General features: G+C 51.0%; 1 protein-coding gene across 3 annotated transcripts in view; it reads right to left on the bottom strand.

Annotated features, from left to right (window-relative positions):
* Sorbs3 (sorbin and SH3 domain containing 3) overlaps positions 1 to 23,508 on the bottom strand; it is a 34,839-nt gene extending 11,331 nt beyond the window's left edge. Inside the window, exons 1-13 of one of the 3 annotated variants that reach the window (XM_028877583.2) lie at positions 21,579 to 23,508; positions 20,923 to 21,007; positions 16,803 to 16,952; positions 12,322 to 12,466; positions 11,962 to 12,079; positions 10,345 to 10,538; positions 7,719 to 7,782; positions 4,106 to 4,144; positions 3,581 to 3,674; positions 1,467 to 1,557; positions 1,162 to 1,248; positions 1,007 to 1,060; positions 53 to 139 (exon numbers count right to left, since the gene is read on the bottom strand). In XM_028877583.2, coding sequence (XP_028733416.1) covers positions 53 to 139; positions 1,007 to 1,060; positions 1,162 to 1,248; positions 1,467 to 1,557; positions 3,581 to 3,674; positions 4,106 to 4,144; positions 7,719 to 7,782; positions 10,345 to 10,538; positions 11,962 to 12,079; positions 12,322 to 12,466; positions 16,803 to 16,909 — 1,080 coding nt within the window. In that variant the 5' untranslated portion in view covers positions 16,910 to 16,952; positions 20,923 to 21,007; positions 21,579 to 23,508. Of the gene's footprint in view, positions 1 to 52; positions 140 to 1,006; positions 1,061 to 1,161; positions 1,249 to 1,466; positions 1,558 to 3,580; positions 3,675 to 4,105; positions 4,145 to 7,718; positions 7,783 to 10,344; positions 10,539 to 11,961; positions 12,080 to 12,321; positions 12,467 to 14,802; positions 15,067 to 16,802; positions 16,953 to 20,922; positions 21,008 to 21,578 lie in introns of those variants that run through there. The other 2 variants (XM_028877584.2, XM_028877585.2) reach the window with 2 other exon arrangements.
* Positions 23,509 to 25,624: the final 2,116 nt, after the last annotated feature.

Here is a 25,624-nt window from a genome sequence, read left to right as displayed (position 1 = left end):
GCTGCTATGGCTAAAGCCTTTCCTCTTGAAGCCCTCTGGAGGCTGCTGGTACCTTAGGGGACGGCAGGCGGGTCTCAATGGCCCGCAGGTCCTTGTCCAGCTCTGCGCTCAGCTTGGCCAGTTCTCGCTCTAGCAGGACCTGGGGGGATAAGATTCTTTTGGGAAGGGCACTGTGTCGGAGGCTGGTCAGAGGTCAGAAGTGAGAGGCTGGTCTGGGCAGGCCTGGAGGGAGGGGACCAAGAGAGGTTTCCATGCCTACAGGCATGCTTCAAGGGTAGTGGGAAGGTGTCACGTTCTCTCTGTCACCAGTCCCCAACTCAGGACTTCAGGGTGTCAAGAGTGCCTTAGTCTTTCCTGGCCTTTTTAATTTTGAGGGAATGGGTGGTGGTGGTGGTGGTGGTGGTGGTGGTGGTGGTGGTGTGTGTGTGTGTGTGTGTGTGTGTGTAGTTATGTTTGTTTAGGAACCTGAGGGCTCGCCAAATTCCTTTCTATTGGCCTGTATGGCCTTCCATGGCCTGGCTTCACTGCACCCACCCATCATCACACTGCTCATTACACACACACACACACACACACACACACACACACACACACACAGACAGAGAGAGAGAGAGAGAGAGAGAGAGAGAGAGAGAGAGGAGAGGGTATATACTCAGGTACACATTCCCCCTACCCCAATCTCTTCTTACACCTTTTCCTAGAGGGGCCGTCTCTCTGCCTGGCCAAACTCAGCTCCATTTCACAAGTACCTTTGATAACTCCAGTTCACACTGACTAGTCTCTTCCTGCTCTGATATATATGATTCTCTGTGTGTTTACTAATCACCTACTGCATACAGGCACTGTCCTTGGTGCTAGGGGTAGAGATGAAAATGTACGCTCCCGGGCCGAGTTAAGAGACTTGGGTCTATGGCCTGGGTCCATGGCTAAGACCACAATACTGAGAGTCATCCTTGTTTACTGCTGACCCTGGTGTCTTTCCATCATCCCATCCAGCAGCACTCACCTCAATGGGCTGTGCAGGTTTCTCAACAGGGTCATCCACCAGTGGTTTCTTGGGCTGCAGGATGCAAAGGGTACATCAAAGAGGATGAACTCCCTTGGGACAGGCTCCCGCTGAGGGGTGTGTCCAGCCCTAGAGGATCTTGCCAAAACTCTCACCTTATGCCCAGTTTCTATTTCTTGCAGAAACTGGTTCCAAGAGTCTTCTGTCCAGACATCCTCTACTTTCTCTCGACGTCTGGGCACCTGCATGGATGTGAGTGGCCATCGGCTTGGGTGAAGGGACATTAACTAGGGTTGGGTCTACAGTCTAAAGGCAGGCCTTGTCTTCCCTGACATGCCCACGGGTCCCTCCCTTAGTATCCAAGCCCAAATCAGGGAATTATCTGCTCAGTGTCAGCAGATGGGTATGGCTGGAGAGCGTGCAGCTGGGGATGGTGGTATTTGTGAGCAGGGTGGCCTACCTGATTTGGGGGTTGGAGCCCCGAAGAGGATGGTCTGAAATTATAGTTAAAGGTGTTTCTAGATGTCTCTTCAGAGTGGTTCCAGTGTCTTCTGAAGAAAGAGAAAATACCACTTCAGCTTCATTTTAGAAAACCGAGGCATGGGTGAAGAATGTAACCAGAGGAGAATGGGCTGTACCCCTCTCCTCCACCACTGTCTCCACTCCCACAGAAGGAATCTACCTGCCCCCCTTACTGTGAAATTAGTGTCATAGAGCAGGCAGTGTGTGAATTCAGGTTTACATGCAGCCCCATCACCTAGGAGCTATGTAACCTCGGAGCTATGACAAGCTGTATGGAGCCTTGGGCTCAACGCCAGTAGAACAGGAGTGACGTGCAGGAGTGGGTACTAGGTGCCCAGCAGAAGGCCTACAGAAACACCGCTCCGTGGGCGGCCAGGATCTCTCTTGTAGCTTTGGCGTTTGTGTTTGGTGTGTTGTGTACCAGTACAGCTGGCTTTCCATAGCCAAGTGGTATTATACATCATTGCTGTGGAATAATACACTGCGAAGATGTGTTGCTCTCATTGTTAATAAAAAGCTGATTGGCCAGTGGCTAGGCAGGATTTTGGGGGCAGAGAGAATGCTGGGAAGAAGAAGGGAGGAGTCTGAGTAGTGGAGAGGAAACATGGAGAGGAACAAAATGAACTTGCTATGTTGAAAAATGTACCACCGCCGGGCGGTGGTGGCGCACGCCTTTAATCCCAGCACTTGGGAGGCAAAGCTGGGTGGATCTCTGTGAGTTTGAGGCCAGCCTGGGCTATCAAGTGAGTTCCAGGAAAGGCGCAAAACTACACAGGGAAACCCTGTCTCGAAAAAAAAAAAAAAAAAAAAAAAAAAAAAGAAAGAAAAGAAAAAAATATGGGTTAATTTAAAATGTAAGAGCTAGTTAGTAACAAGCCTGAGATATTGGCCAAGCATTTGTAATTAATAAGTCTCTGTGTGGTTATTTGGGAATTGACTGGCAGGCCAGAAAAGTCAACCTACAAACCATAGCCCAGGATGTAAGACTATACACGAACCTGTGGGCATCTCTGGACAATTGTTTTGGGTCTCTGGGACTCAAGTTACGGAGCCTAGATTCAGCAATAAAACCTAGGTGGCCACCTCAGTCACTGAAATGCCCTGCTGCCTCTGCTCTCCTCTAGGGTTCCTTTCCTGGCTGGCTTTCATGTCCCAGCCTTTAGCTTTAGTCTGAAAGTTACCCATGGAACAAGTGAGTAGAGCTTATCAAATGATGGCATGTCTGACCACAGGGTGAGGATTCATTGCCTATAATTATGACTCTGCTCTCATTTTGATAATAAAAAGGTGATCAGGAGAATGGAATGTGCTGTTGGCAATAGAAGGAAGCTCTCATCCTATGGGAACCTGTGTGTTAGAATGTTTGCAGACTTGCTCTGTGCCAACCACGATGCAAGGGGCATACACGGGCTCACCCAGTCCTCACAATCTCCCCCACCATCCGCACTAACAAGGTGGAGACGTGAGGCCCAAGGTCGAATGGCCAGTGGCAGCTGGCCGACTTGGACCTCAACTCTGGGTCCAATCTGGACCTCCTCTCCCTACCTCACTGATGACAAAGACCACAGGTCAGTGACGGCTATGCCAGTGAACTGAATTCTACCCTGTAAAGACGCACACGCCTAGTGTACTTAACCCGAGAGCAGAGTTCCTGCAGCACCTGGGTGAGCACTCAGTCCAGGGAAGGAATTTCCTCCTTTCCCTCTCTGGAGGGCACCTCTCTGCCACAATCTGGTGGAAACCTGGGTTCGCCTATGTTATTGGATTTCTTTCGGGTTTTAAAGTGGAAGGCCACATGACCACGCTGCTCTTAACAGCTTCTATCCCCAGTGTCCTGGACACACACACACACACACACACACACACACACACACCACTCATGTCTCTGGTTCTATGAGGGTCTGATTCCTGATGCACAATAGGAGCGGAAGCCCTCTGAGCCCCTGGAGACCCAGTGGAAAAATAGACCTTTCCTTATCGGTCCCACATTGTGCCAGCTTTGGCCACAAGGGAACACTAGTCTCTACGCTGCTTGCCCACGGCTCGGCTCACCCGTTAGCAGTCACTGCTGTGCCAGGCCTGGAGGCAGGTCTTTGCTGGGGCCCTGGATGCCTTGGGTCTGCAGAAGAGGCACGCGAGGACACCCCTGGAGGTGAGAGAAGACAGACAAGGGCTAGGGTTGGGCGACTATTTAAGGCTGTGGCACCCACCTCCACCCTAACACCTGGGTTCCTGGCTCTCAGGGACAGAGATGGGCTCCTGGCTAGTACGTGGGCTTTGTATACAGAGCTTTAGGATACAAACCCTTCAGAACAGTTTGGGGCGGGTAGTACACCCATTCCACAGATACGAAAAGAGAGGCCCAGGGAAGACTGCTCAGCAGCAGATGGCAAAAACAAGGGCTTTCTGGGCAGTGAAAAAAGTCTTAGTCACCTCCTACCAGGGGATTTAGTGTTCCCGGAAGTGGCCTTTAAAATCTTCTTGTGTGGAACCACACCACCCGGGAAGCCCTCAAGGCCAGGCCACAAGTCACCAGACCCAGGCCCAGACCCAGACCAGTGAACCCATATCTCTCACCTTTGGGTGGGTCTTCCAAGGTCCAGTCCAGCTGCAGGTCTGGAGAATGGAAAGGACTGGGTCACCAATGGGACACAGAGTGAGGACAGGGCGCTCCAGGAGCCTGCCTAGCTGCTCTCAGCCTCCCTTCTGCCTGGAGCAGAGGGTGAGGGCTGAGTCAGGGCCTGAAGAATGTCCCGAGGGAGGGAAGGAATTAGGAGGGCAGCCTTTGGGAGGGCTTGAAATGCCTGCTTCTGGCAGACTTGGGGCCTGGGAGAGCCAAATGGGCGGTACCCACACCCTCCTGATTTATTCCCACACACACCCTCTCCTGACCTCTGGAGGCTTGGCCTGGCCATGCCAGCTTGTGGAAGCTGTGCTTCCTTTCTGCTTTCCTTCCCCACCTGCACCTCCTTCTTACTTACTTCTCCGCCCAGAACCACACCTCCCAGTGTTCAGGACTTTCAGGGGTGTGGGGTGAGGAAGGCGTCTGGTAAGTGGTTCTAAAACCCAAATACCTTTCTCGGGAACCTGCCTTCACCTCCCTCTGCTGCTGGGGTGCCTGAGTTTCCTCACGTCGACCATCACCATATCTCCGGTCCTCACTCCTCCTTCCCAGCAGGCATGCTGCTCCCACCCTGCCTCAACCACCCTGAACAAGGGCTCAGGACCTCCACGGCACCCAGTCTTATGGTCCGCTCCAAAGTCATCTAACATTCATCACAGCTCTTCCTTCGGGAACCCCTTCCCTCATGTGACTGCAGGGAGACTGTTGGTCTCTCCCTCTCCGTCTCTGGAAGCACCTCCAGGCTCTAGGCTGCTTTCCTCTCATCTCTGAGGCCTTCCAGAACCCACGCCTGGGGAGCTCAGTCCTAAGGCTGTCTCTCATCTCCCTCTGTGATCTTGGCTAGTTATTGAAGGCTTTTCAAACACAGTCAGCCTTGTTTCCACAGCGTCTACACCCATGGATTCAATCAGGCCCACTTTGAAAATACAACCACATCTGTGCTGCACATGCACATGGACTTATTTCTTGTCATTGTCCCCTAAACAACACAGTATAGTGTATGTATAGCCACTGATGTGGGCATTTACTTTGTATCACATATAAGTAATCTGGAAGTATTTTGAGGTCAATGAGAGGATATATGCAGATGGATGCAAATATGAATACTTATACCTACGTTTTATTGTTTTTTATTTACTTTATATCATATTTGTATGTATGTCTGTGAACCACCTGTGTGTCTGGTTCCCCATGGGGACCAAAAGAGGGTACCAGATCTCCCCCCCCCTCCCCCGAAGTGGAATTACAGAGTTGTGAGCTGCCATGTAAGTTCCAGGAAGTGAACCCAGGTCTTTTAGGAGACCAGCCACTTAACCGATGAACTATCATCTCTCCAGCCCCTTCAGAGTTTTTGTTTCTTTTTCTTAGAAACATTTGCATGTGTATGTGAAGACACATGCATGCCACAGCACGTGTGTGAGGGCCAGAGGGTCAGGGTCGGTTCTCTCCTTCCACTTTGTGGGTCTCGAGGACTGTCAGGCGTCGAAGCCTTTACCCACTGCGTCATCTTGTCAGTCCATTTTCAGTTTTTCTTTGAGACAGGACCTCATAGCATGGCCTAGGTTGGCCTAGACCTCATGACAGTCTTTCTGCCTCAGCTTCCTGAGTGAGCCACCATAGAGTCCTGCAGCCATAGCTTTGGATATGGCACTTTATACAAAGGGCTTGTTCTTGCAGGGTTCTCAACATCTGGAGGGGGTCGGGGAACCAATCGCCTTTGGATACTAAAGAAGAAGGATGGTGCGGTCTAGTCCCACACTTCTAGTTTATGGCTAAGCCAAGACAACAAATTAGAATTGCCTCGAGAACTAGAACTCACCATCTCTCTCAGAGTCCTGGGTATTCCATGTGCAGCTCAGACCTTGCCCTTGAACTAGCCTTGGACATTCCTCTGCCTACTCCACTTAGGTGTGACATGCCTCGGAAACAAAAAGCCTCTATTTTTTGTTTCCTGAGACAAGGACTCATTGTGTAGTTCTGGCTGTCCTGGAACTCCCTGTATAGACCAGGCTGTCTTCGAACTCACAGAGATCCTCCTGCCTCTGTCTCCTGGGTGCTGGGACTAAAGCCATGTGCCACCACACCAAGCTTCAGATGCCTCTTAAACCGGCTCCCTCTGCAGTCTTTCCTTTTTCTTAAAACACACACACACACACACACACACACACACACACACACACACCGGCAGCACCAAAGGCAGGCACACCCTGTGACTCCTGAGACAGGAAGACTGAGAGCTTTAGGCAAGCCTCAGCTACATGGCGAGCCCAAGGCCAGCCTGGAATACACAAGACCCTGTCTGAAAAATAAAAAGGAAGCCAAACAGCAGCTTCATCCTTCAATGTGCTCAGGTTTACATTCACTCTTGAGGCTGTCCTTTCAAGTCCTGTCCAATCATGCCGCAAATTCCAGACTCCGCCTGGAATCCCCTGGATTCCCCACCCCACCCTACTGCCCACTGCCCCGGTCTGGGTCCCTGCTAGGTGTAGACTGGACCATAGCAGTTTCCATGACGGCCTTTTTCCTCCCAGTCTTGCCAGTCAGGGGAACTGGTCCCCTGGTTCCCACCCTCTCTTCTGTGTCTGGCAGTGTGCACTGGAATGGAGATCCTTCCAGCCCCCATTGTCAGAACAGTCACTCTGTTCTGCTCAGAACGGCCCAGGGGTTCCAGGTTTCTTGTCTGGTAAAAGCCAAAGTCCTCCTAGGGATACTCCAAGCCTCACAAGACCTGATCCTGTCGCCTCTAATGGTGTCTCCTACTGAGTCCCCTCTCCAGTCCAGGAGTGGGCCAGATGTGCTTTTCCCGCTGGGTCTTTGGAGCATCCTCTGCTGGCACATTCCTCCCTACCCTTTCTGGGCTTAGCTCAAGGGCCTCTTCCCTGCTTGTCCTGGGTGAGGTCTCAGCCTAGCTGCACTGGCCGCTCCCCAGCCTTCTTTCTTTTCATTCTAGCCCTTTCCACTGTCTGCTTATTGTGCCTCTTCCTAGATCAGTGTTCAGTAGGTCCTGAGAGACAGGCAAGGATTGATCCAGGGCACAGAGAGCCTGTGGAGAGCTCATGTGCAGCTCAGGGCTGGCTGCATTCAGGCTTTCAGAAGACACCAGTGTTTCACGTGGAGGAAGGACCACCATGCATGGCATTGCAGCCTCACCAGACACTCAGAGGGATCTCAGGAAGCCCCCAGAGGACATCAGCTAGTCACTGTCCACCCAAGGATGTTCTGGAGGCCACTGTTGGCCTCCGGCATTGGTGAAACAGAAACTCCCTCCCTCTTCTCCCACTGCCCCATTTCTTTTTTAGATTGTTGAGACAGAGTCTCACTTTGTAGCCTAAGCTGGCCTCAAATCTGTGATCCCCCTGCCTTTGCCCCTTGAATGCTGGTGTTATAGGCAGCAACTTATTTAGGGGGTGTATGTGTGGATATTTTCAGGACTACTCACCTTAGAGCTTGGAGAGAGAAACATCTCATAATTCAGGAGACTCTCATAAGCAAAGAAACCCTCCTTTCTGTTCCTCCCACAAATTCCATATTGTTGCAAGTCCACTGGGTTCTGGGAGGGTGTCTAACCTGGCATTTTCCGGTGAATTTGCTGGAACATTCTCCGATACCAGTCTCTGGGGCTGTCAACACTCTGAGATCAGAAAATCAAAATCAGGCCTCCCTGCTCACCCACCGTTCTCAGGCCTCCCTGGTCACCCATCCTTCCCAAGGACGAGACATGACAACTTTCCTAATGAGACCTTTCTCTGGGCACCTTGAAATCCATGTAGATGGCCTGGGTCTGAGGAATGTCTCTGGTGGTGGTGTGTGAGTGCCTGTGTGTGTGTGTGTGTGTGTGTGTGTGTGTAAGAGGCTGAGGTTTATTGCTCTCCACCATATTTTTTTTTTATATTTCTTTCATTTATTACTGGGGGTGGGATCTGCACATGCCATACCCACTTGTGGAGACCAGAGGACAATTTATAGGAATAGATTCTCTCCTGCTATTATCCAGGTCTAGGAATCAAACGTAGGTTGTCAGGAATGATGACAAGTGCCTTATCCACTTCATCCATTTCACCAGCTCTCTACCTAATTTATTTTTATTCATTTTATGAAATTTTTTTTTTTGCTTTTGTTTTTAATGTGTGAGTGTTTTACTTGCCTCCTCAGAGGACGGAAGAGAGTGTTGGATTCCCTGTAACCGGAGTTATGCCCAGTGGCGAACTATACCATGTGGGTGCTGGGAATCAAACCCTGGTCCTCTGCAAGAACAAGTGTTCTTAACCATTGAGCCATCTCTTCAGCCCTTTATTTTTATTTTATTTTATTTTTGAGACAATGTTTCACTAGGTAGCCTTTGGCTGGCCTAGAACTCACTCTGTAGACTGGGCTGGCCTTGAACTCACAGAGATCCTCCTGCCTCTGCCTCCTGAGGGCTGGGATTAAAGGCGGCAGGCGGCACCACTCCTAACTTTTTGAGACAGGGTCTCTCACTGAACTTGGAGTTCATTGTTTCTGCTAGCCTGGCTAGCCAGGAAGCCACTGGGATCTGCTGGTTGCCCCCACCCCCCAGCTTTGGGATTGTAGACATATAACGCAGCACCTAGGTTTTATTTTATTTTATTTTATTTTATTTTATTTTATTTTATTTTATTTTATTGGTTTTTCGAGACAGGGTTTCTCTGTGTAGCTTTGCACCTTTCCTGGAACTCACTTGGTAGCCCAGGCTGGCCTCGAACTCACAGAGATCCACCTGGCTCTGCCTCCCGAGTGCTGGGATTAAAGGCATGCGCCACCACCGCCCGGCAAGCGCAGCACCTAGTTTTAACAGGGTTCTGTGGTGAGCATTTTACCCACAGAGCTTTCTCTCCAGCTCCTCCTGTGGCCACTTCATGTCATGTGGCATGTGGTACATGGAAGAACTCTCTTCAGTGTATAGGATGATGACCCTCCATTGTGAGAGGCAGAATGATTGACATTTTTATTCTTTGTGCTTTTACATATCTGGGTGTGCGTGCACAGTGCATGCACAGTGCACGCACGTGAGTACATGTTTGTGTGGGTGTAGGTGTGGTTGTATGTGTGTGAATTCAACACGCCATTGTGATGAGGCCAGAGAGATCAACCTCATGGTTGAACTTAATCCCTCAGACACATGTCTCACATCTTGTGTTTATTTGTTTTTGAGACAAGGTCTCTGTGCAGCCCTGGCTGGAACTCACTCTGTAGACCAGGCTGGCCTGGAACTCAGAGATTTGCCCGCCTCTGCTCTCATGCGCTGGCATTAAAGATGCGTACCACTATGACCAGCTTGTCCACTTGGATTTTTGGGACAGTCTCTCTCAATGGCCTGGAATCACCAAGTATGCTAAAGTGGCTGGCCAGTAAGCCCTAGACATCCTCCTGTCTCCCCTTCCCAGTGCTGGGATTATAAGTATGTATTACCATGCCTACCTTTAAAAAATTTTTTTAATTTACTTTAATTTTAAAAAATGTTAATTTTAATTAAAAATTTTAATTTAAAATGATTTAATCTTAAATTATTTTAATAGTAATAGATATTATTATGAGTAATAAAATATTTAAATTTTAAATAATTTAATTTTGTTGTTGTTGTTGGTCCAGGGACTAGAGTTCAGGTCTCCATGCTTGTGTGACAAGCACTGTACTGGCTGAGCTATCTCCTCAGCCTTCTTTCTGCATTCCCGATGCTTCTACAATGCTCCTTTCTACGTGAGGAAACAAAAGTAACACCGTAGGGAGAGAGAGAGGGCATTTCACCTAACCCACACACATCTGGACCTTACAAAGCATTCCTGAGTATGTAACTGAGGAAATATGGCTGGCCCCAAGATATGGAGGGAAGAGAAGGTCAGGCCCCCCGGAGTCCTGGTGGAACACAGGGTCCTTCCCTGCCTGCCATGGCATGAGGGGCAATCGCTCAGGACTCCCTCACTCAGCCAGTCAGCAGGCAGCTGTTCTGAGGGTGCTACGCCAGGCCACTGGGGTGCAAAACTAAGAGGCATCCCTGCTAGGTTCAGCCCTTACAGTGGTAGCTTTCCAATGCTGAGATCTGTACCACGTCACAGCTGACTCAGACACACAAGGTGTGGGTTTCGCCTTCAGTGCTCACCCCTATTATAGTCATAGACAGAGAACTTAGGAGGGTCTCTGGGCCCCCTCTCTCTGTGACCCCCAGCCCTGGACTCACAGATCGGGGGGCAATGGGCATGCCGCTCTCATCCACGGGCCCGATTCCCTCGTACTTCACCCAGCGCTTGTCCCGTCTCTTGTTGTCCTTGCTCCAGGTGGCTGACCAGTTCTGGACATGCTGGGAGACAGGTTGCTTCGGGCTCGCAGAGGGCCGGCTCCCAGGGCCTGGCCAGGTCTGATACCATGCTGGGTCTGTGAGAGGTGTGTAGGGACATTAGCTGAAAGGCAGGGGTCCCCACCTGACCTTGGTTGTCTCCTCAGGACATGGATCCCTGTGAGTTCAGTTTCCACCCCTCCTTATCTGGCTATGTGATGTGGACGGGCCACAAAGCTCCCCATCCCCAGCAGTGCCCCAGGCTTCCACTTGTTTGGTTCTTGAAAATGAATTTTAAAAGGGTTTTGTTTGGAGCAATCTGTATCTCTCCCCACCCAATTCTGTTTTCCTAGGACTGTCCTAAGAGTTTGCAGAAGGAGGGCTGGGAATCATCACTTGCAGTAAATGCTGGGGACATCCCACCTAGGGTGTGGCCAGACAATGATTCTGGGCTGCAGGCGGGTTGGTGGGGGAATGGGATTGGACGAACTCAGACTTAAAGTCTGACTCCAGCTCTGCCAGCTGCCGGCTGTTTAAATTTAGGCCCATGGGTCGCCCTCCTGGTGCCTCAGTTTCTACTTGTGTAAAAGGAGAGGGTGACTTCAGCAAAGATGGGGTGACTTCTAGTCCCTGTCACTGTACCCAGCCCATATGACAATGACCCTCAGAGAGTCAGAAACTCATCCCCCAGGCATGTATTCTGTGTCCCCAACTCCCCGTGGGTCCGCGGCCCCCCCCCACCTCCCCAGAACATTTCATTTCTAAGTACTTTCATCTAATGGCATAAATGCTTCAAGGCCAGGATGATCAAGGGAGTGGATCTCAATGCAAACCTCATCTACTCCGAGCATCTCTGAGACTGGATGCCCACTGGGAAGATGCCCATAATCGACTGGGACCTTGCTTGGATGTGGATGGACTAGATGAGATGAGGCCTGTGGAATGTCTGTACAGTGTTGTCCTGCTGTTAAGTGTCCGATGATCGCTTGTTAAATGACTGAGGTCCTTTGCACAGTGTCCGACTCAGGGGCATGAATGCTCAATAAAGGATGCCATCTCTCCCAGGGATGGATTGTACTGAGGAGTCCCCAGGGCTCGGAGACCTTAGGGCCCAGATGGCAGGCTCAAAAGCTGCATCCCCGTGTCCTTTTGGGTTGCACGAGAGTCCTGAGTGTCTGGGGGGAGGGGGTGGGCAGTCCCTGTTCATTCTTAAGCTAGCACATCTCACCCTCCCATTTGAATCACTGGCCCTGTTACAGTTCCCTTGACCCCTAAGGCCAGGGCTCCCTGGACACATCCTTCCCTTGTCAAGAGGGAGGGAAGGGCTGTGTCAGCCTGTTCTCTCTTCAAGGTTCCTTTCTCAGGATAAGCATGATCACCCGGAGCACCCTAAGCTGAACTCACAGTTCCCGGGGGACCGTCTCCTGGCCTTGAAAGATCTATTCCTTTCCATCTGGCACAGGGTAATTTCCCCATCCCCTGCACAGTGTTCCTGGAGCAGATCTTCCCACGCAGACCCACCTGGATGCTGGGAACCATCTCTCCTGGGTGGAGCATAGCCATTGCACACAGTCCTGGGTGCGGGGTCATGGAACTGGAAATTAAGGGTGTTGGAGCCACCATTCCGGATCACGGGCACCTGTGGAGAGGGGCCAGGAGCCGGCAAGCTTAGGGCCCAGAGGTTCCACTGGAGTGGGAAGGGATGGTAGCCGGGGCATAGCCACAGTCTGGCCTCCTGAGGAAGCCATGGAGGCTCTCTGGATCTTTCTTCAGGCTGTCTTCCCTCCTTCCCCTCTCTGTCCCCTGCTCCCTCACCTGGCCTGCTAGTGTCCCCATCAACTGCTGGCCCACCAGGGTACCCTTTCCTTGCTGTTCACTCACCCTGGTCCCCCGGGAGGATGGGCCTATATAGGCTCGGAGGTGGCTAGGAATTAAATCGTCCAGGCTGGGCCCAGCAGGGAGGCCTTGCATGCTTGGGTCAAGTTTGGAGGACGCAGGATGTGCCAGCTGCTCCTTGGTGTGGACTCTGCAGGGAAGGAGGAAGGAAGAGACAGCCTTGCTGAGCTGGACTGCCTGGGCCCTCCTGACTCAACCCACGGGTGGGGGAGGAAGGTAGGTTGTGGGAGGGGATTATGGCCAGCTGGGTGGGAGCTCAAGGGCCCAGGAAACAGGCGGCTTTGGGCACCCGCCTGCAGGCTGCCAGTGCGGACTCCCAGAGGCACAATGGACTGCTTGTTAGGCCTGGGGCAGGAGCGCTGGGTGGGAGTGGGGGAGGGGAAGCCAGGCGAGGAGGAGGATAGAGAGGCTGGCCAGGCCTGCAGCCTGCTGACCACCCCTCTGGGGCTCTCTGTGCCAGGAGAGCCAACTCCCCTAGAGGGAAGGCATCGGGGAACTAGGGCAGGTGGCAGAGAGGACCCAGGCACACAGGACTTCGTTTCTGTTCTTCGGCCACCTTCACGCCCTGGGTAGCATCTGCTTGCCCACAGGCACAAGGGCAGCCAGTATCAAGGCCACCTATCTGCTGACCACAGGAAGCAGCCAGCAATGCCCTCATCCCTAGCAGGGCCAAGGAGAGCCTGGGAAGCATGGCCAGGCAGGGCAGTCACTCCTTCTGGGATCAAGGGAATACGGGCTACCTGCTGGCCTCCTGCCTGAGCAGATCCCAGCTCCAGAACTCTCAGGGCCAGTGGCGGGTGGATAGAAAGCCAAGCCCCAGATGACAACCCAGGAGGACTTGCTCCTGCCCTGGGAGTGGGGCTGAGATCTGGAAGCTGCTCTCTTGCACACATGCACACGGACGAACACTCCTGTACCCATCCTCCCTGGATGACAGAACCACGTGACCAGTAGGTTGCTCTGCCTCACGCAAGGGTCAGCATAAGGGAGCGCAGAGCACCTGGGAGACAGAAGCAAGCAAAGGGGGAACCCAGAGATGGGTACAAGAGGACGAAGAGGTCATGGTCCAAGGGCACCCAAGAGCTTTGGTGCCCAGAGAGCCGTGGTCCAGAATCTGGGCCTCTTCATCTTCATGGCTGGATGGGACCCCAGTGGGATAAACTTACACCACCTTTTGGACTAGGCCACATCAGGCTTGTATGTGCCTGTGGAGCTGGTGGCGGTTCCAAGCAAGGACACCAGATACCTCGGGAGGTGTCCTGTGCAGGGCAGAATATATTCAGGGCGATGAATATGACTTGGGGGGTGGGGTGGGGAGCAGGGTGGATCATGTGAGCAGCATGGGAGTTAAGATGAAAAGAATGCCAGCAGGAGTGTGTGCAGCAAGCCGTCATGTGAACAGCACAAGAGTTGTGGGGGGCCGAGGGGGTGAAGCCGCGCAAGAGAGGCCTGTGGTTCCTTGTCGTCCATATTCGGTTCCTGCGCAGGCGCCGGCAAGGATGCAAAGGAGGCTGGGGCAGCACCCTCTCTGGTCTGCATTTGTGGGGGTTCCTTCTGGCATCCGAGCAGCCTACTGGGGACCCCGCCAAGCCCTGAGTTTGTAGGGAGGGGAGGTTGAGTCTGGAGGAGGCGCGGCCCACCAGCTGGATCCAATTAGAGCTCTTACCAAAAGCCAACCGTGCGCACACACACCCCAGTTTCGGCTGCTTGGCCTTCCGCCGAGGAAAGTGAGGCAAGGTGGGATTGAAGACCGAGGAGGCCCGGGCAGACTAGCGGTGGAGCTATCTACCCCTCCCTGCTTGGCGGATGGCTTGAGGCCAAGATGCCCTGAACATCAGCAGATCTGCACCCATCAGCTGACAGGCCTCCTTCCTTCCCTAATGTTAGCGTCCCACCCAGCGTCCTCTTCGGGGAAGAGGGTTCAAACCCCCATCACCACCTGTTTTCAGGCTTTGTAGACCCTGGGACACGTCAATCTGCTCCTCTCCCACTCAGCTCCATGTAAAGGCGCTCCTGAGAATACACAGGGGTAGGATGGGGCAGGAAGATGGTCCTGGTTTTTCTCCTAGTGGGCCTGCCTGGAGACATTAGGCCTCCTGGAGAACTGGGATCTATCTATCGAGCATAGAACAGGTGTGCGGACACCTCTGGTGCGTTCCCAGAATTCAGGCAGCCCCTGCACCCAAGCAGCCCTCTCCAAAGGGCTGGAAGAATGAAGTACTTCTAGGGTTAGTAGACTCCTTCCCACCTCAGAGTGAGGCCCTGATGGTGGGGACTTTGTCCTCTGCTTTTCCAGGTCTTTCCAAACTACAGCTCCCCACAGACAAGGTCAGGGTTTCCAAGTTCACCGTTTCTGGATTGCAACCTCGGAGGCTGGGACCCCGGGGGCGGGGCCCTATGCCTTCGCTCTGTCCATCCCAAGCTGTGTCTTGCCTCCTTCCTGCCCCTTGGCGTTCCCGCACCTACCTTCCCCCGGCGAGCAGGTCGGGGGTGCTTGGGGCCGCCCAGGAGGGCAGGAGCATCCCAGCCGGCTCCTGCCTGGCGCAGCCGCGGAGAACCCTCGGGGCAAGAGGGCAGGGAGAAGTGCAGGCGGTCGCGGCCCTCGTGACCCGTCAGGACGCCGCCGGGCCAGGCTGGGCGCCCAACGAGGAAGAGGGAGGCCGAGGGGGAGCGCCGGGAGGCAGGACCCTGAGAGTAGTGAGGCGGGAGGAGTTTGGGGGCTCGGATCTGGACTGTGAGCCCGGACTGTGCTGCGGTGGAGTGTGGTGGGGCCGGCTACTCCCTCCCTCCCTCCCTCCTCCGCGAGTGCCCTCTGTCCGGCAGGCGCGCCACGGGGACGCTGTGGCCCCTTGCCCAAGGGGCCGGGCCGGCCAGGAGGCGGCGCCGGGAGGGGCCGCCGAGGGTCCCACGGGAGCCTGCTGGGTTTCCCAGATGCCTTCCCGAGCCCCCACCGCAAAGCTGGCGTCGGAAGGGGGCGGGCGGGCTGGTGGGGGGCCACTCAGAGTTTCCAGCGACATTTCCAGGGTGTGGGAATCGAGCTGTTCTGCAGAGCCAGGACAGAGGGCAGGAGTGATAGTGCCAGAGGCCGGGTGGAGCCAGCATTAGATACGCAGCCCTCGGCCTGGGAGAGGCAGGAGACAGGCCCGGAGGCAGACACGCTGGGACCGAGATAAGGGAGCCCCACAACAGGCAGGGTGGCCTCGGAGCGAAGGCAGTGCCCACTTGGAGAGAGTCTGTGCCCGTCTAAGTGCGCGGCCAGACGGTTTCGAACAGACACGCGTGTACTGGCAAACGTGAGGATGCTCACACACGTGCAGAGTTTAGGGAAGGGAATTGTCTTAAGAGAGCCAGCGGCACCCTGGACGTGCGCAGGACTGGAGGATAAGGGTGGGGTCCCTTGGGCGGGGATGAGGTTAGGAGGGTCTTGGTGTTCCCATTCACCGAATTTGTTTTGATCCTGCTTTTCCGCTGTTCCTGCTGTGCTGACGCGAATCCCAAGGACACCGCCCACAGGCTGCCGGTACTCTGGCCCTCCCTCCTCCCCTCCTCCAGTCTCTTGGCTGGCAAGTGCCCGCGGCAAATGTTTACTGACAATGGAAACCCTGGAGTACTTCTAGCCCGTGACTCACTCCTGGGATACCCAAGTCCCCAACAAACCAACCAGTAAAAATGGTTTCTGATCCACTTCAGCTAGGTGTTGGGTATGGTCGGTGATTCCAACTGCAGTTTGATTGGTGCCTGAGCCACCCTGAGTGTTAGTGGTTTTCAAGCACATCACATCCCCTAGCACCCTAGCCTCGCCTCTTATTACCTTCACATTCCCCAGTGGCGGGAGAAGAGCTGTTGGTGCTGCCCTCAAAAAATATCTCCTGGAAAACTTAGGCCAAGGAACAGCTTAAGAGATGGACATGCCAAGGCTCCCATGGGTGCGAGTCTTAAGAAGCTTGGCAGGCTTCCACAGATGTAAACCTACTAACCGGGCTCCAGTTCCCAGTGGTGAGGTATTTTAACAAGGGCAAGTATTGCACAGTTCAGGAGGGCTAAATGAGATGTCCTATGAGGTCTCTTTAGAGACTATCCACCTGCCTTTTTTAAGAAAGCTGGCCGGGCGGTGGTGGCGCACGCCTTTAATCCCAGCACTCGGGAGGCAGAGCAGGCGGATCTCTGTGAGTTCGAGCCAGCCTGGCTACAAGTGAGTTCCAGGAAAGCACAAAGCTACACAAGAAAACCCTGTCTCGAAAAACCAAAAAAAAAAAAAAAAAAAAAAAAGAAAGCTGAAGGCAGAGGGGTCAGGTGGGTTACAAGGCCCACAGAAGGAGTAGGGGAGCTCTGAAACCCTCTCTGAGGTTAGACGCAGTATGCTGCCCCTCGGAAGCTGGAATCGTCCATCCACCCCAGGGAAGCAGCCTCTTCCCTCCCCGTGGAAGGAAAAGAACTACCCATTTTCCTCTTTCAAGTTCTCCCACCTGTCAGGGTCCTTGGGACTAAGAAGGGCCACGTCACTTTCATTGTCTTCCTTGTTCTCCAGAGATGACGAAGCTGAAGATCTTCCAACTCCAGGAATCCTGGCCATCCCCCTCACCAGCAGCGAACTTCTTAGGCTCTAGGGCTCTGACCTGGGCTCCAAGATAAATATTTAATGTAGAGGGTGCCGCTGAGCTGCCAAAGGTCCCAGCTTCCTGTTTCTCACAAGAGAAGGTACAGCCATGGGCAAGGAGCTTGAGGACTGGCTACCAGTCCCATCTCTATGGGAATGAGGAGTCCAGTAAACGGTCTTAGAGGACGCAAGTGGGGAGGAAGGGGGGGTGTGCACTGGAGAGCTGAGCGTTTTTGCTTAGCTTTGCCTGGCTACTCAGGCCTGGGCTGGCTCAGCACCTCTCTGGCTGGAGCCCACTGTGTTCTCTGGTATCTGGATGGCCTCACAAAACACAGGATGCAAGATCGCTAGGATCACAGGTCAGAGGAATTCAAGGAAACTTGAATAATTCCCCCCCTTTTCTGTCCATATTTAGGAGAATTCCTCCTGTTTTAAGAAGATTAAAGGGAAAAAACGTAGCAAGGTTCCAAGATTGGACTCAGAGCCAGGTGTCTGGTTTCCTGACTCCTCCCCCTAGCTCCAGCCCCTAGCTGCCTGCCGGCCTCACAGCTGGGCAGCTTCCAGCGGCGTTCCAGAGCCAGGTAACAGCAGATAGTGCAGCCCTGGTCAGTCCAGTATGACATCCTCTGTCTCCTGCATGCCCTCCTGTCTAAGAGGGACCTCCTTCCCTCTTAGTCAGCTGCCTGCACACCTCTGGCATGGCCCTGGGTCTCAGGGACTGCGGTGGCCTCCACAACCACCTGAGCTCCTGTAAACACGGTTACGTAACTGCTCTGTTTTCCCTAGCTATCTGATTCCAGTCACCAGGAGCCCCACCCAGCCCCAGGCAGCCAATTCTGCCCGATGCACATTCTCCTCCCTTCTCCCCTCTTCCCCGCCTCCCCCCTCCCCCGGTCCTCTGTCCTCTGCCACCAACTCAAAGCACCATTAGTCAGTGCTGAGGAGAGTCTACTACCATTTGGATGAGTCACACGGACATCTCTGCTGCGGGGCCCCTGTCCTCCACTGAAAGGCACCTGCTAGTGCCTTCCCTGGGACAGCCTTCAGTCCATCCTTCAGGTAGACTTTCACATCCATTTTGATTTGTGCTCCTGGAAGAGTATTTTCTTTCTACGGACCAGATGGGAGCAGCCAAGGATATGCAGACTGCTCTAGAAAGGACCACAAGTAACCCAACGGCGAGAACTGGAGCCAGGTCACCACGGATATTCCAGCACAGACCTGGACTCTGTTTCATCCCTGGGGCCATCTCCTGACTCCAGCTCATGCGGTGCTGCCAACTAAGCTCCATCAATGGCCCCACGTACGCCAACCACTCGTAGGAACAGGGGCAAACAAGGCAGGAAAGTGAAGTGACCCACTTTGGGACTCCAAGGGCCCTCTTGCACACTGGCCTATCTATCTGGAAGTCTGGGTTTTTTGATTCAGTCACTGCAACGTGAAGGAATTCTGAGTGGAAAAAACAAAACAGATGAACAACAAAAACACACAGTGCAGGTCAAGGATGGTCAATGTCAGGCCTGGCAGCCAGGTCAGGTATGTTAAAAGCCAAGGGAATAAGAGGAGGCTGAGGATTTCAGGCCTGCCTTGCACAAATATTTTCATAGCACAAATATAATAGGCACCTCATGGCTCTCAACATCTAGACCCAAGGCTGTGGAAAGAATGAGTCCTTGTCCAGTTTATCCAGGCTGTCCTCTAGGAGGCCTGGACATGGACTGATATCACATCCACCATGTGCTCCTTTTTCATGGGTGAACAAACAGATGCCACAGGCAGGCAGGATGCCTCTAGACAGGCCAACTAGACAGATTTCCTTCGGTTCTTACAAAGGACGAAAAGAACAAGTTGTCAGCTCTTGAGAAAGCAGACTTTACAGAGATAAATGATAAATGAGCAATGACCTCAGAGGGGACACAAGCCAAGTCAGCTCGGCCACAGACGAGGGCACAGAACCAGGGGCTGGAAAATTAGGTCTGCCTCAGCCTTCCTTTCCAGCTCAGGTAAACTGAGATAAGGGAGACAGAGGGCTGATTGGCTGGCCAGAGGGTACCAGGAGGTAGAGCGCTGGTCTCCGAACAAAGGCTAACCTCTTTCTGCCTCCTAGAATTCTATGAGGAACTGTCCCCACTGCATCAGCATTAAGACTTAATGAGCAACCCACTGTTGAGTAAGCAGATCTTCATAAAATCTTAAGAGTTGGGGTCTTTGAAAAAGCAAAGGAAGAAGGGAGGAGGAAGAGGAGGAGGGGGAGGAGAAAAGCAAAGCCATCTAACTACCCATAATAGACAACAAAGTAGGGATTGGATTCTGATCTAGCAGGGGTCAGTGTGACTCAGTGTCTCATCCTTCTTTCCTAGGCTCTTAAGCAGCTTCCCACGACTCTGTAAATAAGGGCAAACATTACCTCATCTCACTGGAGCTTTAGCTAAAGGATAAGGCCACTGTTAGCTCAAGATGTCACTGGGGTAACAGAACATAAAATGCTCACTTGGCTCCTGTGCAGTTAAAAACCTGGGCTCATTTTTCTGAAAAATGCACACTGTGGCTGTATTTGATGTCAACGTCGAAATCTGTGTCTGGCAGACCTAGATTTAGCCTTTCTACCTCTGTTGTCCTAATCTGTCCAAGTCCCTCTCGGGGCCCCACCATTTCCCTCTCTCCAGCCCCAAGCTGTACAGCGATGCTTATCTGCTCTTGTGTACTCACAGCCCCTTGGGATCTATCTACTTTTCAGAGACTCCAAAGCTGGTCTGGTCCTTCTAAGCTTGATACTATAACTCTTCATCAACTCCCTGTGGCTTCTGACTTTTCCCAGGATGGTGGAATCCACCCATGTCTATGGTTAAGATCATACCTAAACTTATTAAATGACTATTGTAAAGCATTTTTTTTTTTTTGTGCTTTGTAAAGACTATGTTTCCTGGGTTATCATTTTTCTTTTTCAAACTCCAAGGAGGAGTCTCTGCTGGAGAGGCCACAGAAGGATTAGGGGCTAGAGCAGGAGTCAGTGGTGGGCATAATTCCAGGAGGGGACAAGAGGCAAAGACAGGGGGTTTATGTGGAATAAAGCAGAAGCTCAGAAGAGGCCACTGGAGCGTTAACTATGGCTGGGGGGTGTCCTCTGGGGGGGTGTCCTCTCTTGAGAAGGGACTTCATTGGCATTGTTAGAAATCAGACCGGACATCAGAAAGCAGGCTTTCCCTCGCCTCTGGAATTATTACCTGGGTCAGAGCCAAGTGTTAAGTCCCTCTACTAAGAAATCAAGGAAATAAAGACACAGGGAGTCAATGAAGTTAACCTTCAATTTTAAGGGCATTTTCTTCTTTTAATCTTAAAGATGACTTCCAATGTACAGTAAGAAAGTTCTTAACAAAACTTTTATTATTCATAAAGACTTATTAATGTCTCTTGTTGATAAGAAGCATTTCCACCACTGTCTCTAACATAACAGAAAGCAAGAGAATGCAGGTAACCTCTAAGCACAAATAGTCCATCATTCAAGAGAGCCACCAGCTAGATCGACATGTGTGACTGCCTTATCACCCAGGCAACAAGACCAGGAACCGACCCTGGAGAAGGTCAGGTGATATTATCGGGAAGAAGAGCTATGGGTTCAAACACTGTGAGGAAGGAACAGGAGGAGCTCCCGAAGGCATCTTTACAAAAGTTCTGGAACAGATGAAAATACATTTTCTTTTTCTCTTGTTTTAAATGCAGGTTTTAAATGATGTAGCTCTGGCTAGCCTAGAATTCATTGTGAGACCAGGCTGGCCTCAAATTTGGTGATCCTCTTGCTTCATCATGTGCTCAGCCCAAATCACATCTTATCACTATAAATCATAATCTCTGGTTGCCTACTTCTGATCATGTGCACTTCACTTTGATATGCCCCCAAAACCAAAAGGACATGGGGGTGGGGGTGGAGGGTGGGGGGTAGTACTTAGAAAACTGAAAGGGGAGTGAAGGGAATGTGGGCAGGGACTTACAGGCAGGCAGAGTGCTTGGCTCTACTTCAGAGCTGCACAGAGGGATGGTCCATGTCCACGTCCTCGCTGCTTGATCTGAAACCACCTAGACTTGGCATAAAAGTGTTGACGATGCATAACCCTGGCTCAAACAAAGGTGTTATTTAGCACGTCTTGCCACAGTTGCTGAGGCGTGAGGCCAAGGCCTCCCAGGAGGGAATATGCTCCCAGTATCATCTTTACCTTTGTGACTGCATAGATGAAGGCAGCTAACACTGACCCCATTCACTTTGGCTGGCTAGATAGAGGCAGGACAGCTCCCAAGTCCCAGTGTCATGTAGTTTCCCTCTCTCAAACTCAATGGCACAGAGCCCTATTGTTAACACAGCTTGCTGCTGGCATCCAAGAAGAGAGCATTGCCCCTGTCCTTTGGCTGACCAGCTTTCTTCTCTACACGTCTGTTCTTTCTTACGGCATTCCTATGAGCTTCTGACCATGGCAAGAACCGAAAGGGATTCCTCCGTGGGACCCAAACCCTCCTCCTCCGTGTCTCACTGGCCCATCCTGGCTGTCCTTTACACCAGTCTAACAGACCTCAGGGAAGATGGGATGGCTGTCAGATGAGGTCAAACCCCATGGTTAAACTACAAACAATCTAGCAAACTAGAGCCTCATACCCAACACTGAGCTCTACATCCACTCTTCCTCTGGAATTTCTGTCTAGGTAGGGAAAACTGAAAGCAAGAAGCCTGGGTTCCACCGTTACCACAGCAGCTAGTTTAAATACTGGGGTTCTAGAATGCTACCTCAAGTCTTTACTGGTCAGGAAGTTATCTTCAATACAAACATTGGGCAGAAAAACCCGATGATCACTAATATGAGGGGAACTATGAATCGTCAGGGTGGGGCAGGATTTTCCTAAACTAGTATAACTGAGTAGTCATTCAGATTGGCCAGCACAGATTTAGTCCTCTAGAGTGTGAACTTTACAGCTTTTTATAGATATGATACAGGCAACTCTTGGGAGATCAGCTAGAAGATTTACATAAGGCAGAGAGAAGGGATCTGGGCTTCCTCATTTGAAGACTGGAGAACTCTTGCTCAACGGCTGTGAGCAGGAAGTCCAGCTGCATCTCACATGACTTGGGATATTTTTCTTATATACACCAGCTGCCTCAGACACTGTGCTTGGAAGCCACATGGAGAAAAGGAACTAGGGGATAATGCCACGGCTGAAAAGACCTCAAAGCTACTCCACTTCCAGAAATCCTCCCCTCGCTCCTTGCTGTCATCAAATGATTTTCTACTGACCAAACCAATGGGGGTTCTTCCTTGCCCATTCTGAAGGGTCAGGAGATCGTTCCCAAGTTATCATGGTAAGCAAAGAAGTGTTCGCTAGTGAGAGAAACTTGCTTCATCAAATAGCAAGCTACTCTGGAAGACCAGAAAAGGCAATGGAAAAAGAAAGTGGTAGGTGAGAACAAGGCTCACAGTCCCTGACAGTCTGACGCCTCTGTTCCTAGGCAAGGAGCCACATCAAGCACCCCCACAGTCGTATGCTAAGCCATGTATACTTTGATGGTTAATATCTGGTAATAAGAGGTATCTGTCACCTTGAAATTGCAAAGAAAACTGAAGCTGTTTCCACTGTAGCACACTACTGAGCAACCCCCAGCACATACATGCACATACCATGTATGCACACACATGTATTCTGATTTTAATCAGAACTCAGAGATTAAAAAGGGATGTTCCCTGTGTATCAGATGAACTGGCCTTTGGTAAGTGTAAAGTTCCATATGTATATATTTGACCACAGCTGGGAAGCCCTGTCTCTGTGGAGTGTCCCTTTTAAAATGATGCTTCAGAAGTTTGCAGAGAAGTCCTCTGCCATTCCTAGGAAATTGTCTGAAGAAGTGGGTTACAGTAATTTTTCCGAATGGGAGAAGTTTCTGAAAAAGAAGGTCCCTGTGGCCTATGTGAAAATTGAACAAGAGGGAAGTGCTTTTGGCATCTTTAGGATATAAGGGAAAGATGAAATGAAACAGAAAGGCTTTGAAAATCCCAACACTGGAGAACTTCGCCAGCACCTAAAACGGAGTGGTGGCCCTAAGCAGAAATGGCTGTCCAGGGGCAAACCTAAGGTAGGCATCCAAGAGGAAAATTTGTTCAGATTAAATCTGAAAAGAGGTCAAAAACTCCAAATGAAGTTTAAAGTGAAGAAACAGTAGCTATTACAACAGACTCCGAACGAAGGCCATCCAAATGGGCCTCTGAACTGTTTGTGGTTCCTAGGGATTTGCAGAACCTCGACCTCTGCCTGCTTTACAGGGTCCTTAGGAGTGAGGGCACCGGTGGACTGTGTCACAACATCATCTACTGTAGGACTGACTTTGTAGGTGGGTTTCCAAAGAAAGGATCTTTTTTACCACTGGGATCTGGGGAGAGAAAAGCAGAAGATACAGAAAAAGGACAGTGGGAGAAGACAGCTACTCAGGCCTTGCCTTCCTCTTTCAGGCTTTTCTCAGGACAGTTAAGCTCCTGTCTTCCTCCACAATGCCCTCTCCCTGCCTCCCATCAAGACAGGGGCTCATCTAGCCCAGGTTGGCCTCAAATTCATTCTTTTGTTTGTTTGTTTTTCAAGACAGGGTTTCCCTGTGTCGCCCTGGCTGTTCTGGAACTTGTTCTGTACACAAGGCTGGCCCTGAACTCAGAGATCCACCTGCCTCTGCCTCCCAAATGCTGGGATTAAAGACGTGTGTTACCATGAGTGGCTGAGATAAGCATTTTTAATAATTTTATTCTTTTAAATTTAAAGAATATGTGCATATGTGTGAGCTTGTATATGTGTGTACAGTGCCCAGAGAGGCCAGATGACGGTATGAGATCTCCTGGAGCTGGAGTTACAGGCAATTTTGACCCAAATGGCAAGGGTGCTGGAACCAAACCCAGGTCCTCTGGAAGAGCAGCTAATGCTCTTAACTACTGAGCCATCTCTCTAGTCACCTTTTTTTCTTTTGCTTTTGTTTTTTTCAAGATAGGATTTTTCTGTGTAACCCTGGCTGTCTTACAACTCACTCTGTAGACCAGGCTGGCCTGGAACTCAGAGATCTGCCTACCTCTGCCTCCCGAGTGCTGGGATTAAAGGCATGTGCCACCACCACCTGGTGTCCAGCCAACATTTTGAAAAATTATTTTATTAAAAATTTTTTATATTTACACATTTTGTGTATGCACAAAGTAGTGCCTATGGTGACCAGAGGACTAGTAGAAGTTGGTCGTCTCTTTTCACTAGTGTGTTCCAGTTATCAGAATCAGATCATCAGGCTTGAAGATAAGTGTCTTTCCCTGCTGAGCCATCTTACTAGCCCTTCATTACTATTATTATTATTATTATTATTATTCATGAGTGCAAGCATGCTCATGCCATGGCTCATGAAACCAACCAGAGGACAACTTTCATGAGTCAGTTCTCTTCTCCCACCATGGATTCCAGGGTCAAATTCAGGTCATCAGGTGCTTATGTGGCAGGTGCTTTTCCCTGCTGAACCATTCCACTGGCCCTTGGCCTTGGAACACATTAGGCAGCTAAGGACAACCTTGAACTTATTGATCTTTCTGCCTCCACATCCCCAGTGCTGGGAATGTGGGACTATGTCATCACATTTGGCTCTCTTTTATGAACAAAGCAATCCATGCAGGAAGACCACGATTACAAAAAATGCTTTGATCTCTGTCATGAGCAAACTGCAAAATGTTAGCAAAGGTATTTAAAAAAAAATACAGATGGGGGCTGGAGAGATGGCTCAGTGGTTTAGAGCACTTATTACACTTGCAGAGTATTGGGTTCAATCCCAGCACCCATAAGGTGGCTCACAACCATCTGTAACTCTAGTTCCAAGGCTTCACATACCTTTGACACCCTCTTCTGACCTATTTGTGCACCAGGCACACACATGGCACACATGCATATATTCAGGCAAAACATTCAGACACATAAAATAAAATAAATCCAAAAACCCCCCACAGATAAACAAGCTAACCTTTCATTTTCCTCATGAAAATCATAAATTCTTTTTTTTTTTTTTAAAAAAAAAGATTTATTTATTTATTGTGTATACAGTGTTCTGCCTGCATGTATGCCTGCAGGCCAGAAGAGGGCACTAGATCTCATTACCGATGGTTGTGAGCCACCATGTGGTTGCTGGGAATTGAACTCAGGACCTTTTTGGAAGAGCAGCCAGTGCTCTCAACAGCTGAGCCATCTCTCCAGCCCATAAATTCTTAAAAAGTAAAAATTACTGTTGTTTTTATGCTTTCCTCAAGCCTCCCAATATGCTGTATTATTGTTTGAGGTACCCGCTTTAATGCTAGACTCCCACATCCCACATGACATCAGAGAGTTCTACAGATCTGCACTTTCCAAGCTTTGATCAAGGGTGTTCAGAATCCAACAGTCATTATAAAATTCATCAGTGAGTGCTGTGACATGGCACCTATGATCAGATTGAGCCAAAAGTGAAGCCTAAGCAGCCCCAAGTCTTCTATTAGTTAGGACATTTTTTAAGAAGTTAAAAAAGCCCAACAAGCTAGTCAGGAGTGGCGGTGCACACCTGTAATACCTGCACTCGGGAGGTAGAGGCAGGAGGATCAGGAGGTCAAGGATAGCCTCGTTACATAATAAGTCTGGGGCTGGCCTGGGCTACATGAGACCTGTCTCAGA

The sequence above is a fragment of the Peromyscus leucopus genome, chromosome 9 (genome assembly GCF_004664715.2).
Source record: "Peromyscus leucopus breed LL Stock chromosome 9, UCI_PerLeu_2.1, whole genome shotgun sequence".
In the NCBI taxonomy this organism is placed as follows: domain Eukaryota; kingdom Metazoa; phylum Chordata; class Mammalia; order Rodentia; family Cricetidae; genus Peromyscus; species Peromyscus leucopus.
The sequence above is the reverse complement of the archived record's forward strand: the minus strand, read 5'-3'. Positions and strand labels throughout refer to the sequence as shown.